This window comes from Peromyscus californicus, unplaced genomic scaffold (genome assembly GCF_007827085.1).
Source record: "Peromyscus californicus insignis strain IS unplaced genomic scaffold, ASM782708v3 Scaffold_19__1_contigs__length_69161282, whole genome shotgun sequence".
NCBI lineage: Eukaryota > Metazoa > Chordata > Mammalia > Rodentia > Cricetidae > Peromyscus > Peromyscus californicus.
Genome location: NW_026294491.1, coordinates 5,699,261 through 5,712,206, shown reverse-complemented (window position 1 = coordinate 5,712,206; position 12,946 = coordinate 5,699,261). Strand labels below are relative to the sequence as shown.

The following is a 12,946-nucleotide window of genomic DNA, read 5'->3' as shown; positions in this document are numbered from 1 at the left end:
CTTAACTGTGGCCTTGTTAGAGGACTAGGCCCACTGATCCTTCTTGCTGCTCCAAGGTGATGGATGCATCAGCATGGTCAGCATCTCCCAGGGACTCTGAGAAAGGCAGGACCTGGGTTCTACCAGACCCTGGAACTGGCAATCAAACCCAAGCCAGTCAAGCATTCTACTTCTGAACTACATAACCCAAGGCCTAGACTGTGCTTCTTTCTTTTTTAGAAACAAATTATTTTATGTTTAATTTTATTTAATTATGTGCGTGTGTGTGTGTGTGTGTGTGTGTGTGTGTGTGTGTGTGAGATAGGGTATGTGCATGTGAATGTAGGTGCCTGTGGAGGATCTGCTGAGGTTACAGGCAGTTATGAGATATCCAATATAGATGCTGGGGACCAAAGTTGGGTCTCTTGCACAAGAATGTGTACTCTTAACCACTAAGCTCTTATCCAGCCCTGTTTTGTTTTGTTTTTTATTTTTTGCCCACTTATTTTTAAGTGTACAGGCGTTCTGCTTGCGCACTATGTATGTGGAGTGCCAGAGGAGGCAAAAGGAGAACACTGGATCAGATCTCCTGCAGACTGGAGTTACAGATGGTTGGGAGCCACCATGTGGGTGCTAGGAACTGAACTTGGGTCCTCTTGCAAGAGCAGGGTGTGCTCTTAACTGCTGAGCCCTCTATCCAGCCCCGTTTGCGTTCTTGAACCAGTCCTAGGGAATTATTTGCATGCACACGAGAGTCAGAGAGACACTAGACCATCCCACACCTAGCTCCGTTCCTGGTCTGTTATGGGAAGGACATTCAGACTCAGCTGATAGAGTTGCCTCTGTGGGCGGGGCCCCAGTGCCAGGGGCTATGGAGTCTGTCCTTATGAGCTTCAGTGGGTGAGGCAATCATATGTCAGCCTGACAAGGAAGCAGGGGACAGCTGCAGGACAAAGAATGACTTAGGACAACATTGAAAGATGACAATGAGAAAGCAGGCCACGGGGTTAGAAACTGAGGGGAGGAAAAGTGGTACCCAAGAACCCCGAGGCCCATGGGCATGAGGAGTGTGTTCCCTTAGGGGATGAGGAGTGAGTTCCTACACTAGGGATGAGGAGTGAATTCCTTCATTAGGGGATGAGGAGTGAGTTCCTTCATTAGGGGTGAGGGACAATGGGAATAAAAGCCTGCACCACCTCTCCCTGCTTTGGAAATTCATTTTCAAAAGATATAAACAAGTCATTTGTGGTAACCCACACCAGTAATCTCAGGACTTGGCAGGCTGAGGCAGGAGGATTTCAAGAGTTCAAGGTTCATCCTCAGCAACACATTGAGTTTGGTGTTAGCCTGAGCTATATAAGACTGTCTCAAAAAAAAAAAAAAATTAAGAGGCCAAAAAATGCAGTAGGAAGATAAGTAATATTTCAATACAATTTTAAAAATCAAAAAGGGAGCTAGAAAGATCACTCAGCTGTTAAAAGTGCAGAGGACCCTGATCTAGTCCCCAGCACCCACATGGCAGCTAATGAACTTTCTGTAACTCCATTTCCAGAGTATCGGACACCCTCTTACCCTCTGACGGCACTGCATGTGTGTGGTGTACATAGACTGTCATAGAGGCAAAACACCCACACTCATAAAATGAAAGCCACCGAAGCTGTAACAACACCTTAGCCATTGTCCCAGGTTTCTTTGGGACCTGAAACACATACCTGCAAGTCAGAGGACAAGTCGCAGAGGTGGCTTTCTTGTTTCACCATGTGGGTCATGGGGATTGTGTTGCAGAATATTTGTTTACACTGTGAAGGTGTGTCTTTGCCAAGGTGTCTTCTGATTGGTTTAATAAAGAGCTGAACAACCAATAGCTAGTCAGGAAGAGGTTAGGTGGGACTTCCGGGGGACAGAGAGGTTTCTGGGAAGAAGAAAGGCAAAGACTCAAGGAGACAGAACAAGCAGGATGTGCAGGAGAGGTAACGGCCACGAGCCATGTGGCAGCACGTAGATGAATAGAAATGAGTTCATTTAACTTATAAGAGCTAGTTAGAAACAAGCCTAAGCTATAGGCTGAGTTTTCGTGATTAAGAAGTCTCCATCTCTGTGTCATTATTTTGAAGCTGGCAGGACAGAGAAAGATTCCTTACAGGATTGAGCTTTGGGCATCTTGCTTGGCACCAGGTTGCTGTGGGATGTTCTGTATGGCAAATGTGTTGCTGATTAGTCAATAAATAAAATACTGATTGGCCATTGGCTAGGCAGGAAGTGTAGGCGGGACAAGGAGGAGAATAAAGCTGGGAAGTGGAAGGCTGAGTCAGAGAGACACTGCCAGCCGCCACGATGAGAAACAGCATGTGAAGATGCCAGTAAGCCACGAGCCATGTGGCAAGGTATAGATTAATGGAAATGGATTAATTTAAGCTGTAAGAACAGTTAGCAAGAAGCCTGCCACGGCCATACAGTTTGTAACCAGTATAAGTCTCTGTGTTTACTTGGTTGGGTCTGAGTGGCTGTGGGACCGGCAGGTGAGAGAGATTTATCCTGACTGTGGGCCAGGCAGAAAAACTCTAGCTACACCAGGTAACTTATTTATTTGTTGAGCCATCTTGTAGGCCCTTGTTATTATTATTATTATTATTATTATTATTATTTTGGTTTTTCAAGACAGGGTTTCTATGTGTGGCCTTGGCTGTCCTGGAACTTGTTCTGTAGACCAGGCTGGCCTCATATTATTATTATTATTATTATTATTATTATTATTATTATTTTGGTTTTTCAAGACAGGGTTTCTATGTGTAGCCTTGCCATCCTGGAACTTGCTCTGTAGACCAGGCTGGCCTATTATTATTATTATTATTATTATTATTATTATTATTATTATTATTATTATTATTTTGAGGCAAGGTTTTACTATGTAGCCCAGGCTGGCCAAACCCACAGAGATCCACCTGTCTCTGCCTCCGAAGCACAGTTATTAAAGAGGTGCACTGCCACGCCAGTGGTTCTATTTATTTATGTGTGTGGGTGTTTTGCCTGCATGTATGTCTGTGTGTCACGCGTGTGCCTGGTGCCCATGGAAGCCAGAACAAGGCCATGGGTTCCCTGGGGCTGAAGTTACAGAAATCACAGATCATTGTGAGCTGCTGCATGGGTTCTAGGTCCCTGAAAGAGCTGCCAGTGCTCTTACTCATGGAGGCATCCATCTCTTCTCTCCCGACCTGTTTTTGTTTTCAGACTAATGGAAACTTGGCTTTGAAGATGACAGAGTCAAGCCTTTTTCAGACCATGGAGGAAACAAAGTCTGGGATTTCATGCTTGAAGAAAACCAAATCCTATGGTTAGGAAAGGGTGAAGAGGAACACTTAGCACAAAAACGTTCAGGGAATGAGTAACACAAGGAACATTCTTCTCTTGCTCCCAGAGGACCCCTTTGCCGGGAGGCTGGGACCTTGGGTCAGTCATTGTTTCCAGGAGTTTAAAAGTTTCCAACCAAGGGCATCGTGCTCAGTTCTCTGGGAATGAACTAGCTAGCGCCTTTAAGGTAAGTTCTGTGCACAACGGAGAGGTCTAACCTGTGAGAGCTCATCTGACCCCAGGCAAAGCACGTTAATCCTTTACAATAATGAAAAATAGGTAAGGCCAAGGGTTCCAACAGACCATGGCTACAATGATCGGAAGTCAGGGAGGGTGGGGAAAACACTGATTAAATTTCAGAGAACTACAGACACCCTCACAGGAATGCATGCCAAACGTTAAATCCCAGTCACGCTAGTTGATTGCATTGGTTTAGTTGATAAAGGGCCAAAGTCAATTTCCGGGTGTTGAGACGGGTGTCTTATGTAAGACGTTGAGGGAAGCTGGGTGGGTGCTGGCCTTTACGGAACTTTACTGTTTTCATTTGGTAACTTCTGGTGGTGAGTCTATAATTATTTCAAAAGAAAAAGTAAGAAACAAAACAAAGGCGAACCAGCCCAGCCCAAGCCACCTCGGAGCACGCCCCACATTGCACTCATCAGGTCTCCCTAAGCCTCCTTGGCTGGGCGCCGCCGGGTGAGGGGTGAAAAGATGTGGGCGGGGCGCCGCCGCGCACGCGCAGTCCCGCCGCCTGGGGAGCGCCACCGGCGGCTGGCACATGCGCAGTCCCGGCCGTGGCGGCCCCCACCCCCCTCCCCTCCCCTCGCCACAGACTGAGGGGTACCGGGGAGCCTTGGCCCCTCCGCGCCGCCGTCTTTTCCGGCAGTTGGGGTTCTTCCTGTTGTCCTCTCCCGTCGCGGCTCGGCGGCCGCGCTCCCTCGGAGTCCCCGGCGCGTCGCCGTCGCTCTCGGGGACCGCCCGCACGCCGCGTCTGCGCCGTCGCCGTCGCCGCCGGCCCCGCGCCCCCCTCCTCCCGGGCCTGGTGAGTGTCTGGCGGCGCTCGCCCCCGTCCCTTCCCCGGCACGCCGCCTGGTCCGTCCGCTTCGGTGCGCTCCGGGGCTGCCCTTCCCGCCGCGCGCCGGGTCCCCGCGCCCTCCCGGCCTCCTCAGCCTCTTGTCAGCGTTCTCTCTGCGGTCCCCGGAGCCACCCCCCCCCCCCCCGTTGTCCGTCCCCTCTCGGGCCCCACTCGGCGTGCAGCCCGGACCGGCTTTGTGGGCCGGCGGCCCCCGGCCCGTCCCCTCCGGGACCTCGGTCAGCACCGCTCTTCCCCTTGGCCTCCCCGTGGCGTGCCAGAACCCGAGGCTGTCTGAAGTTGGAGAGTGCCCCGGGGTGGGTCGGTGTGGGACCTCGGAGGCTGCGCCCCCGAATTCGCGGTTAGTATTGGGGGTACCGGGCTTCCCCGTCAAAGATCACCGCCAATGGCCTGAGGACTGTTGAGACAGGACCGTGGAGAGGAACCGAGCTGGAGGACAGGAAAAAGTGGCCGAGGAGCCGGAGGAAAAGAGGGCCAGAAGGCGCAAAGCTAACGGCTGTCAGCGGTGCCCTGCAAAGGACCCCAGGACCCAGAAGACTTGTTCTTTTTCAGAAGGAATAGGAAGGTCAGGGTGAGGTGGACCTCTGCTTCCTCTTCCTTCAGCTCACCTTGGCTGTGAGTTAGCCAGTACATGCGGTTTCCCTAAACAAAAAACCACCATCGGGCCCCACCCCAAACATCAGATACCAGCTTCCTCATAACAGGACAGCTCTGCCCTCCGAGCCTGCCTGCCACATCTACCCCATCCAGCGCTCCATCACCCGCGTCCTCCGCTCCCGGGAGTGGACACCACAGATGGAGTGCTTTGTTGGCTTGGAGGCAGGGTCTCACGGTCGCTCTGGCTGGCTTGGAGTTTGCTATGTCGACCAAGGTGGCCTCGAATTCACAGAGATCCACCTGGCTCTCGTCCTGAGTGCTGGGATTAAAGGCTTTTGCCACCACACCCTGCTCCCCAGGCAAACTTTTGAAGGTTCTAGGTGCACAGTTGCACAGTCTGAGGGAGAGAGTGAAACAAGTATGCCTGGTGTTTGCTTTTGTATGGTTCAGAAGAGATGCCATTTGTGACTCTTTAAGGAACAGTCTTGGCGCCTGCTTGGATCTCCAATGAAAGCTAGATCTTCCAGTCACAGTGAAAGAAAATGTCGCTGAAATGGTATTTGTAGAGATGGCAGTACCATTGTAAAGTCAACCAGGCAGCCATAACTAACTCTATAGTTCATAATAAAAGAGTGGTTCTCATTTGACCTCATTGAGTTCACAGTCCGGAGGACTGAGTTTTATGAGGAGTGTGTGCTCTGTTAATTAGAAAACAGTAACCTTCTCAGACTCCGTGCCCACCTTCCCCTAACTTTGCAGAGTTGGAGGAGAATGGAGTAAACAGGACAGGGACTGCAGTGGCTTGTGGGTCAGGGCAGAAAGCTAGAATTACGGCAAGCAGGAGGGGAAGGCCCTGCCTCCTAAGAAGCACTTGGTTGACCAGTAAACCTGTGAACTGATAGTGAGCGATATTAATCATGTCTTTTGATTAAAGGTTATTAGAATTAGGCTAAACCTTTTATAAGTGGAGGAAGAGAAAGGTTTGAGCAAAGGTCAAAAGGGCCAGGTGTGGTGGGTGCATCACCGGGGAGAAAGAGGCAGGCTGATCTCTGAGCTGACGGCCACCTTGGTCTACATAATGAACTCAAAGGGGAAAGGTAGTGTAGTCTTAGCATTGCATCAGATACTGGGTGGGAAATAAGATTTTTGTTGGCCTAATGTATTTGTCGTCTTTGAGTGCACATAATATCCCATTGACTTGTTCCCCCTTCCCCCCCTTTTTTTGAGACAGGGTTTCACTATGTAGCTCTATCATGGAACTCACTATGTAGACCAGGCTGGCCTGGAACTCACAGAAATCTGCCTGCCTGGGCCTCCCGAGTGCTGGGATGAAAGGCTTGTGTCATTACACTCAGCTTCCTGTGGAGCATTTTATTGATTTATTTAATTGGTTTGTTTGTTTATTTGTTTGTTTTTGAGACAGGGTTTCTCTGTGCAGCCCTGACTGTCCTGGAACTCCCTCTGTAGACCAGGCTGCCATTGAGCTCAGAAATCCACCTGCCTCTGCCTTTTCCCGAGTGCTGGGATTAAAGCCTGCACCATCACTGTCACACTTTACAGCCTGTTACCCCGTCCTTGTATACCAATCTGTAAATGTTCTCTTCCTCCAGCTGTGTTGACAACTAAAAATCATTAGGTTGCTCAACTTAGACTTACTAATTACTCATTGTGTGAAAGGCATTGTCTGCCTGCTTGTCTGTCTGCTTTCTTTTCTAACGTTCAGCTGTATTTTAGTTGTTAAAATGTAACTGCCTGAGGGCTCAGAGGTGGTGGCCCATGCCTGTAATCCCAGCATTTAGGAGGCAGAGGCAGGCGGATCTCTATGAGTTCTGGTCTACACAGAGAGTTCCAGGACAGCCAGGGCTAACACAGAGAGACCCTGTCTGGAAAAAAAAAACAAAACAAGAAAAATATAACTGCCTGTAGAGCTGAGTACTGGTTAGTTCATGCTTAGAATCCTAGCACTTGAGAAACTGAAGCAGGAGGATTGCCATGAGTTCAAGGGCAGCCTGGTTTACCAAGTGTAACTGTCTCTCCTACTTCCTGCATACACACACACACACACACACACACACACACACACACACACACACACACACAGTAACTGTCTATGTAGACTCTCTAGAAGATTTTAGACAACTCTCACCTTATTTTTAAATTTTATGTATTTTGTGTATGTGTGGGGTGGGTTGGATAGAGGCTGGAGGTGGTTTCCTGTGGCAAGTGTGTGGAGGTCAGAGGACAACTTGTAGGAGTTGGTTCTCTGTGGCAACCGTGTGGATCCCAGGCATTAAACTCATATCTTCATACTGGGTAGCAAGCACTTTGACCTGATGCCATTTTACTACCCTGTTTGTTTTTTTTTAAATGTCTGGTTTTAAGTATTCTCTCCAAACACACTTGGAGTGCATGTGGTTTTCATTGAGGGTGGAGAGTACAGGCTGACAAATAAGAAACCACACCCAAGCTTCAGAAACCAGAGGGTTCTGGTTTGTTTTTTTTTTTCTTCTTTGAGACGGGTTTTCTCTGTGTTACCCTGGCTGTCCTGGAACTCGATCTGTAGATCAGGCTGACCTCCAACTCACAGAGAACTGTCAGCCTCTGCCTCCCGAGTGCTGGGATTAAAGGTATGTGCTACCACGGTCTCCCCAGGGGCTTTTCATACTTTCAATCAGTTCTATTATATATTCATGATATTTCTAGTTTTCTTTTGTCATTAAAATGTTTCATTGGCCAGGTGGTGGTGGCTGGTACACACCTTTAATCCCAGCACTTGGGAGGCAGAAGCAGGTGGATCTCTGAGTTTGAGGCCAGCCTGTTCCAGGACAGCCAGAGGTACACAGAGAAACCCTGTCTTAAAAAACAAAACAAAAGTTTTATTGAAGCTGGGTGTTGATGGCACACGCCTTTAGTCCCAGCACTTGGGAGGCAGAGGTAGATTGAAGCCTGGTCTACAGAGTGAGTACTAGGACAGCTAGGGCTGCACACAGATAATCCTGTCTCAAGAAAAAAAAATTTCATTGAACCAACTTATGTAGGAATCTTTTTTCTTCTTTTTCTAAAATGTATGAATCTTTATGAATTTTTTATTTTTTATTTTTATAATTTATTTGACTTTATTTTATGTGCATTGGTGTGAGGTGTCAGATACCCTGGAACTGGAGTTACAGACAGTTCTGAGCTGCCATGTGGGTGCTGGGAATTGAACCCGGGTCCTCTGGAAGAGCAGCCAGTGCTCTTAACCTCTGAGCCATTTCTCCAGCCCATGAATTATTTATTTTAATATAGTTTCCTAGTTGGCAAAGAATGGAACCTTGTATAATTTTGTGTGTGTGTGTGTGTGTGTGTATACTTATACTCTTCATTTGCTTTGAGATAGAATGTTTTTGTGTTTTTGCTTGTTTGTTTTTTTCATACAAGCTAGAATCATCTAAGAAGAGGGAACTTGAGTTGAGAAAATGCTCCTATTAGAGTGGTCTATGGGCAAACCAGTGGGACATTCTTGAATGATGGTTGATGTGGAAAGGTCCAGTTCACTGTAGGCAGTGCCATCCCTGGGCAGTGGTTCTGGGGTTTATAAGAAAGCAGGCTAAGTAAGCCATAGAGAGCAAGCCAGTGAGCAGCATTCATTCATGGCTTCTGCTTCAGTTCTTGCCTCCAAGTTCCTGCCTTGAGTTCTTGCCATAGCTTCATTCAGTGGACTGTGACCTGGACTATGTAAGCCAAACAAACCGTCTGTTCTCCAAATTGCTTTTGTTCATGGTCTTTATCAGAGCAATAGAGATAATTTAAGACAGGGTGTTGTGCCAGTGCCTCCTGAGTACTGGATTACAGGCATATCACACTATATCTGGTGACTTAGTTTTATTTCCTGTTACTGTGATAAAATACCCTGACAGGAACAACTTGAGGGAGAAAGGGTTTGTTTGGCTCACAGTTCAGTGTTAGAGTCCATCATTGTGGAAGTCTGGGAAGCAGGAACTTGAAGCAGCTGTTCACATCACACCCACAGTCAAGGCCAGAGAGCAGTGAACGAATGCTGTTTGCTAGTGTTCAGCTCCTTTTTCAATCTTAAAACAATGATGTGTTTGTATGTGGAGTGGACATGTGTACATGTACCCAGGTATAGACCTGAAGAGGGGGTTAGATTCCCTAGAGCTGGAGTAACAGGTGGTTTTGAGTTGTCTGACGTGAGTGCTGGGAACTGAACTCTGGTCCTTGGTAAGAACCAGTTCTCTTAACTGTTGAGCCACCTCTCCAGCTGTCTGGTGCCACTCACCGTGGGTAGTTGGTTCCACATCTGCACAATCAAGAAAATTCCCACAGACATGTTCTTAGGCCAACCTAATCTAGACAGTCTCCCTGAGATTCCCTCCCCAGGTGACTCTGTGTTAGGTATTAACCACGCCTGGCTTGTTTGCCTGCCTTGTTTCATATTACGTTTGTTCTCCAGAAAGATTATACCAGTTTATATTTTGACCAGGGACAGGGGAGTGCTTCATCGCTGGATTCTAACTGGAGGATGCATAGTAATACCTCTCTTTTCTTCTAGCAGCCATGGCAATGACAGGTTCAACACCTTGCTCATCCATGAGTAATCATACGAAGGAAAGGGTGACAATGACCAAAGTGACACTGGAGAATTTTTATAGCAACCTGATTGCTCAACATGAAGAACGAGAAATGAGGTAAAGAATTCTGTTGGAAAACATTGTGTTTGGGGCTGTGGGTGTTTCTCAGTGGTGGAATGCCTACCTGTTGTATACAAGGCGAAAACAACACAAAGATGAGGAACTGGTGGTTACATGTTATAGCATGTGTTGTTGTCCACAAAAGGAGGTCAGGGTAGCAGCAGCCATGTTATATAGCCCATCTACTGCAGTGAAGTGGCAGTGTGACAGATTTCCAGAGCCTTTCTATTAAAGCTGTATCTACTGGTCAATAACTCAGAAGTCTGTTGCATTATAAAAAGAAATAATTTGGTCATGTCACTTACGTTCATCATTAAAGCAGGGTGATTCAGTAGAGTAACTCCGTGGGGTTTGAACCCTGCCTATAAGTAGCAGCTGTATGCGGCTGAGCTGGTCCCTAAGATCTTTGTGCTTGACAGCTCACTCACCAGCAAGGTGGGGATGCTACTGTTTGTCTGGGAGGGTTACTCTAACATGTGAGCACTTGCCATTCTAAAGACCTACTTAATAGTGATGGTGATAGCTGTTTGGTTTTATTGTAAAAACAAATACCCCAAACCTATTAGGTCTTACTATGTAACCCTGGCTGTCCTGGAACTTACTGTGTAGAATAGGTTGGGCTCGAACTCACAGAGATCCATCTGCCTCTGCCTCCCGAGTGCTGGGATTAGAGGCGTGCACTTCCACCCTCAGCTTTGCCTCCCAGTTGAAAATATTGTGTTGACTGTAGAGTTTCAGGAGTTCATTTTAATTTAATTTAATTTTATTTTTTGAGACAGGGTTTCTCTGAGTAGCCCTAGCTGTCCTGGAATTCACTCTGTAGACCAGGCTGACCTCGAACTCAGAGATCCACCTGCCTCCCGAGTGCTGGGAGTAAAGGTGTGCGCCTTCACTGTCTGGAGCTTGTTTTTGAGTCATATAGACATTCTGCGTTCTGGAACTTTTGTAGGCTTACTCAGCCTCTCAGATTTAGTTCCGTGACCCATAATAAATTAACGTGTGACTGGGGGGGTGTACATGCTGTGGCACATGGTGGAAATCAAAGGACAGCTTTCAGGACTCAGTTCTTTCTTTTCATCTTCACATGGATTCTGGGCTCAAATTCAGGCTGTCTGTCTTTTACAGCAAACACCTCTACCCACTGAGCTATCTCATCCGCTCCTCAGAGTGCATTTTATTAGGTGAAATGTGAGGTGTCATTTTTTTCTTTTGGATTTACAGTTATTTCCTCCATAAGATTGTTTTGGACACTGTAAGTTCTTTACAGTTTCTTATAAATGTAATCAGCTTGTCAGCGTATCCAGAAAATGCAGTGGTTATAATTGGAATTATATTGAATCTGTAGATCAGTTTGGGATGATTGACGTTGTAACAATGCTGAAACTTCTGGTCCACTGCCATCACATATTTCTTCACTTTCTAAGTCTCCCTTAGAGGCTATACAGATGGCTAAGGGTTTAAGAGCACTTGTTGCTCTTGCAGAGGACCTGTGTTCAGTTCTCAGCACCATCTAACACTTCGGTTTCAAAGGATCCAGCTCCCTCTTCAGGTCTTCATGGGCACTGCATGCACACAGTGCACAGACATTTGTGCAGGCAAAACACCCACGAACATCACATAAAATAAATCTTTTTATTTTTTATTTTTTTTTTAAAGACAGGCTCTCTGTGTAGTCCTGGCTGTCCTGGAACTCTCTCTGTAGACCAGGCTGGCCTTGAACTCATAATCCGCCTACCTCTGCCTCCCAAGTCCTGGGATTAAAGGTTTATTTTTTAATACGGTCTCACTTGTAGCCTTGGCTTGCCTCTTGCCAACCCTGTCTCAGCTTCCAGAGTGCTGATATTATAGGCATGAGCTATCACATCCGGCTAAGGTTTTACTTTAAACAAAAGACTTACTGCATGGAGAGATATGTCGAAACTCTGGAGAGAAAAGGAAGAAAAAAACTCATTTGGGAATTGCCTCTTGTATACAAGTAAAATAGGAGAAAATTGAGCCGATTCATGGAAATACTATGGCAAGGTAGGTTGAGAACAGTTCATTTTCTGGGCGTGGTGGCCACTTGGGAGATTGAGGCAAGAGGATCAGGAACTCAAGGACGGCCTCGCCTAAATGCTGAGGCTGTCTGGGCTGTACGAGACCCTGTCTTAAGATACCAGCAACACAGAGTTAGCCCTCAAGTGTAGTGTGTCAGTCCGTGCTCCAGTGTGCTTCCTAGTTTCCTGGGTGCCCCTGGCAGACCGAGCGTGTTCTGTAGATCCTGTAGAGTGTTCAGCCTCCACTCTGCGTCTCTAGAACAGAGGCACTCCTCCTGTTCTCGCTGCTGTACACCCAGAGTACTCAGTAAGTATTGATAATTACCTAGTCATGAAAAAGAATGGTTTGGATAATTTATAGCCGTCAAGTTAAAACCAAGGAAACAGACATTTCCTCTGACAAAATAGTGTGTGTTTTTTTCTTCCTGAAGACTGTTGTGGGGGATTAACTAAAGCCACAGAGCTAACTCATTACATAATAACGGTTGTCCTTCCCCTGAAGTGAAGGTGTGTACTTTACTAAAGGGTACATATCCCACAACTTCCACAGGTGGTCTTACCCAGGACCTGGCAGTGGAGGTCCGTGGTACAGGTTAGTGTGTGCAAGGCTTGGAGTTCAGTCCGCGGACTGGAAGAGAAGAGGAAGAGCCAAAGGAGGAGGAACAGTGGAGAGAAGAGCAGCAACTGGTCTTTTAGGTTGTTTTGTTTTGTCTCAAAAGACAGGGTTTCTCTGTGTAGCCTTGGTTGTCCTGAACTCACTGTGTAGACCAGGCTGGCTCATAGAGATTCACTTGCCTCTGCCTCCCGAGTGCTGGAGTTAAAGGCGTGTGCCACCACCGCCTGGCTTCTCTTAGGTTTTCTTAACTCTGCAGTGTTCGTGTGATCTGAAACTCACTAGAATATGGATGATGATTAGTGATCCAGGGTCAGTTTTATTTAAGTCCCAGGATGGGGAAGTCCAGCCCTTCTAATGGTCTCCACTGACTACGTATCAGTCAAACTAGAGTAGAGGACCAAAGGACTAATATGTTGAATTTTTCAACAATATGTACCATTAACTTTTAGGGGTTTTCTCAGGCATTTCTCAGTGTTGATCATGGAGATATAATCATGTTATTTCTGTATTATTTGTCTTGTTTTTGTCTGTCTCATCAACAGAAATCACAAATGTATCTGTTCAGCTCTTGTAGAGTTAACCAGCC

General features: G+C 47.0%; 1 protein-coding gene across 4 annotated transcripts in view; it reads left to right on the top strand.

Annotated features, from left to right (window-relative positions):
• Positions 1–4,144: 4,144 nt before the first annotated feature.
• The window catches only part of Stk38 (serine/threonine kinase 38), a 34,174-nt gene continuing 25,372 nt past the window's right edge, over positions 4,145–12,946 (top strand). The window contains exons 1-2 of one of the 4 annotated variants that reach the window (XM_052744442.1): positions 4,145–4,369; positions 9,573–9,705. In XM_052744442.1, the coding sequence (XP_052600402.1) occupies positions 9,575–9,705 (131 nt within the window). In that variant the 5' untranslated portion in view covers positions 4,145–4,369; positions 9,573–9,574. Of the gene's footprint in view, positions 4,370–4,782; positions 4,992–9,569; positions 9,706–12,946 lie in introns of those variants that run through there. The other 3 variants (XM_052744443.1, XM_052744445.1, XM_052744444.1) reach the window with 3 other exon arrangements.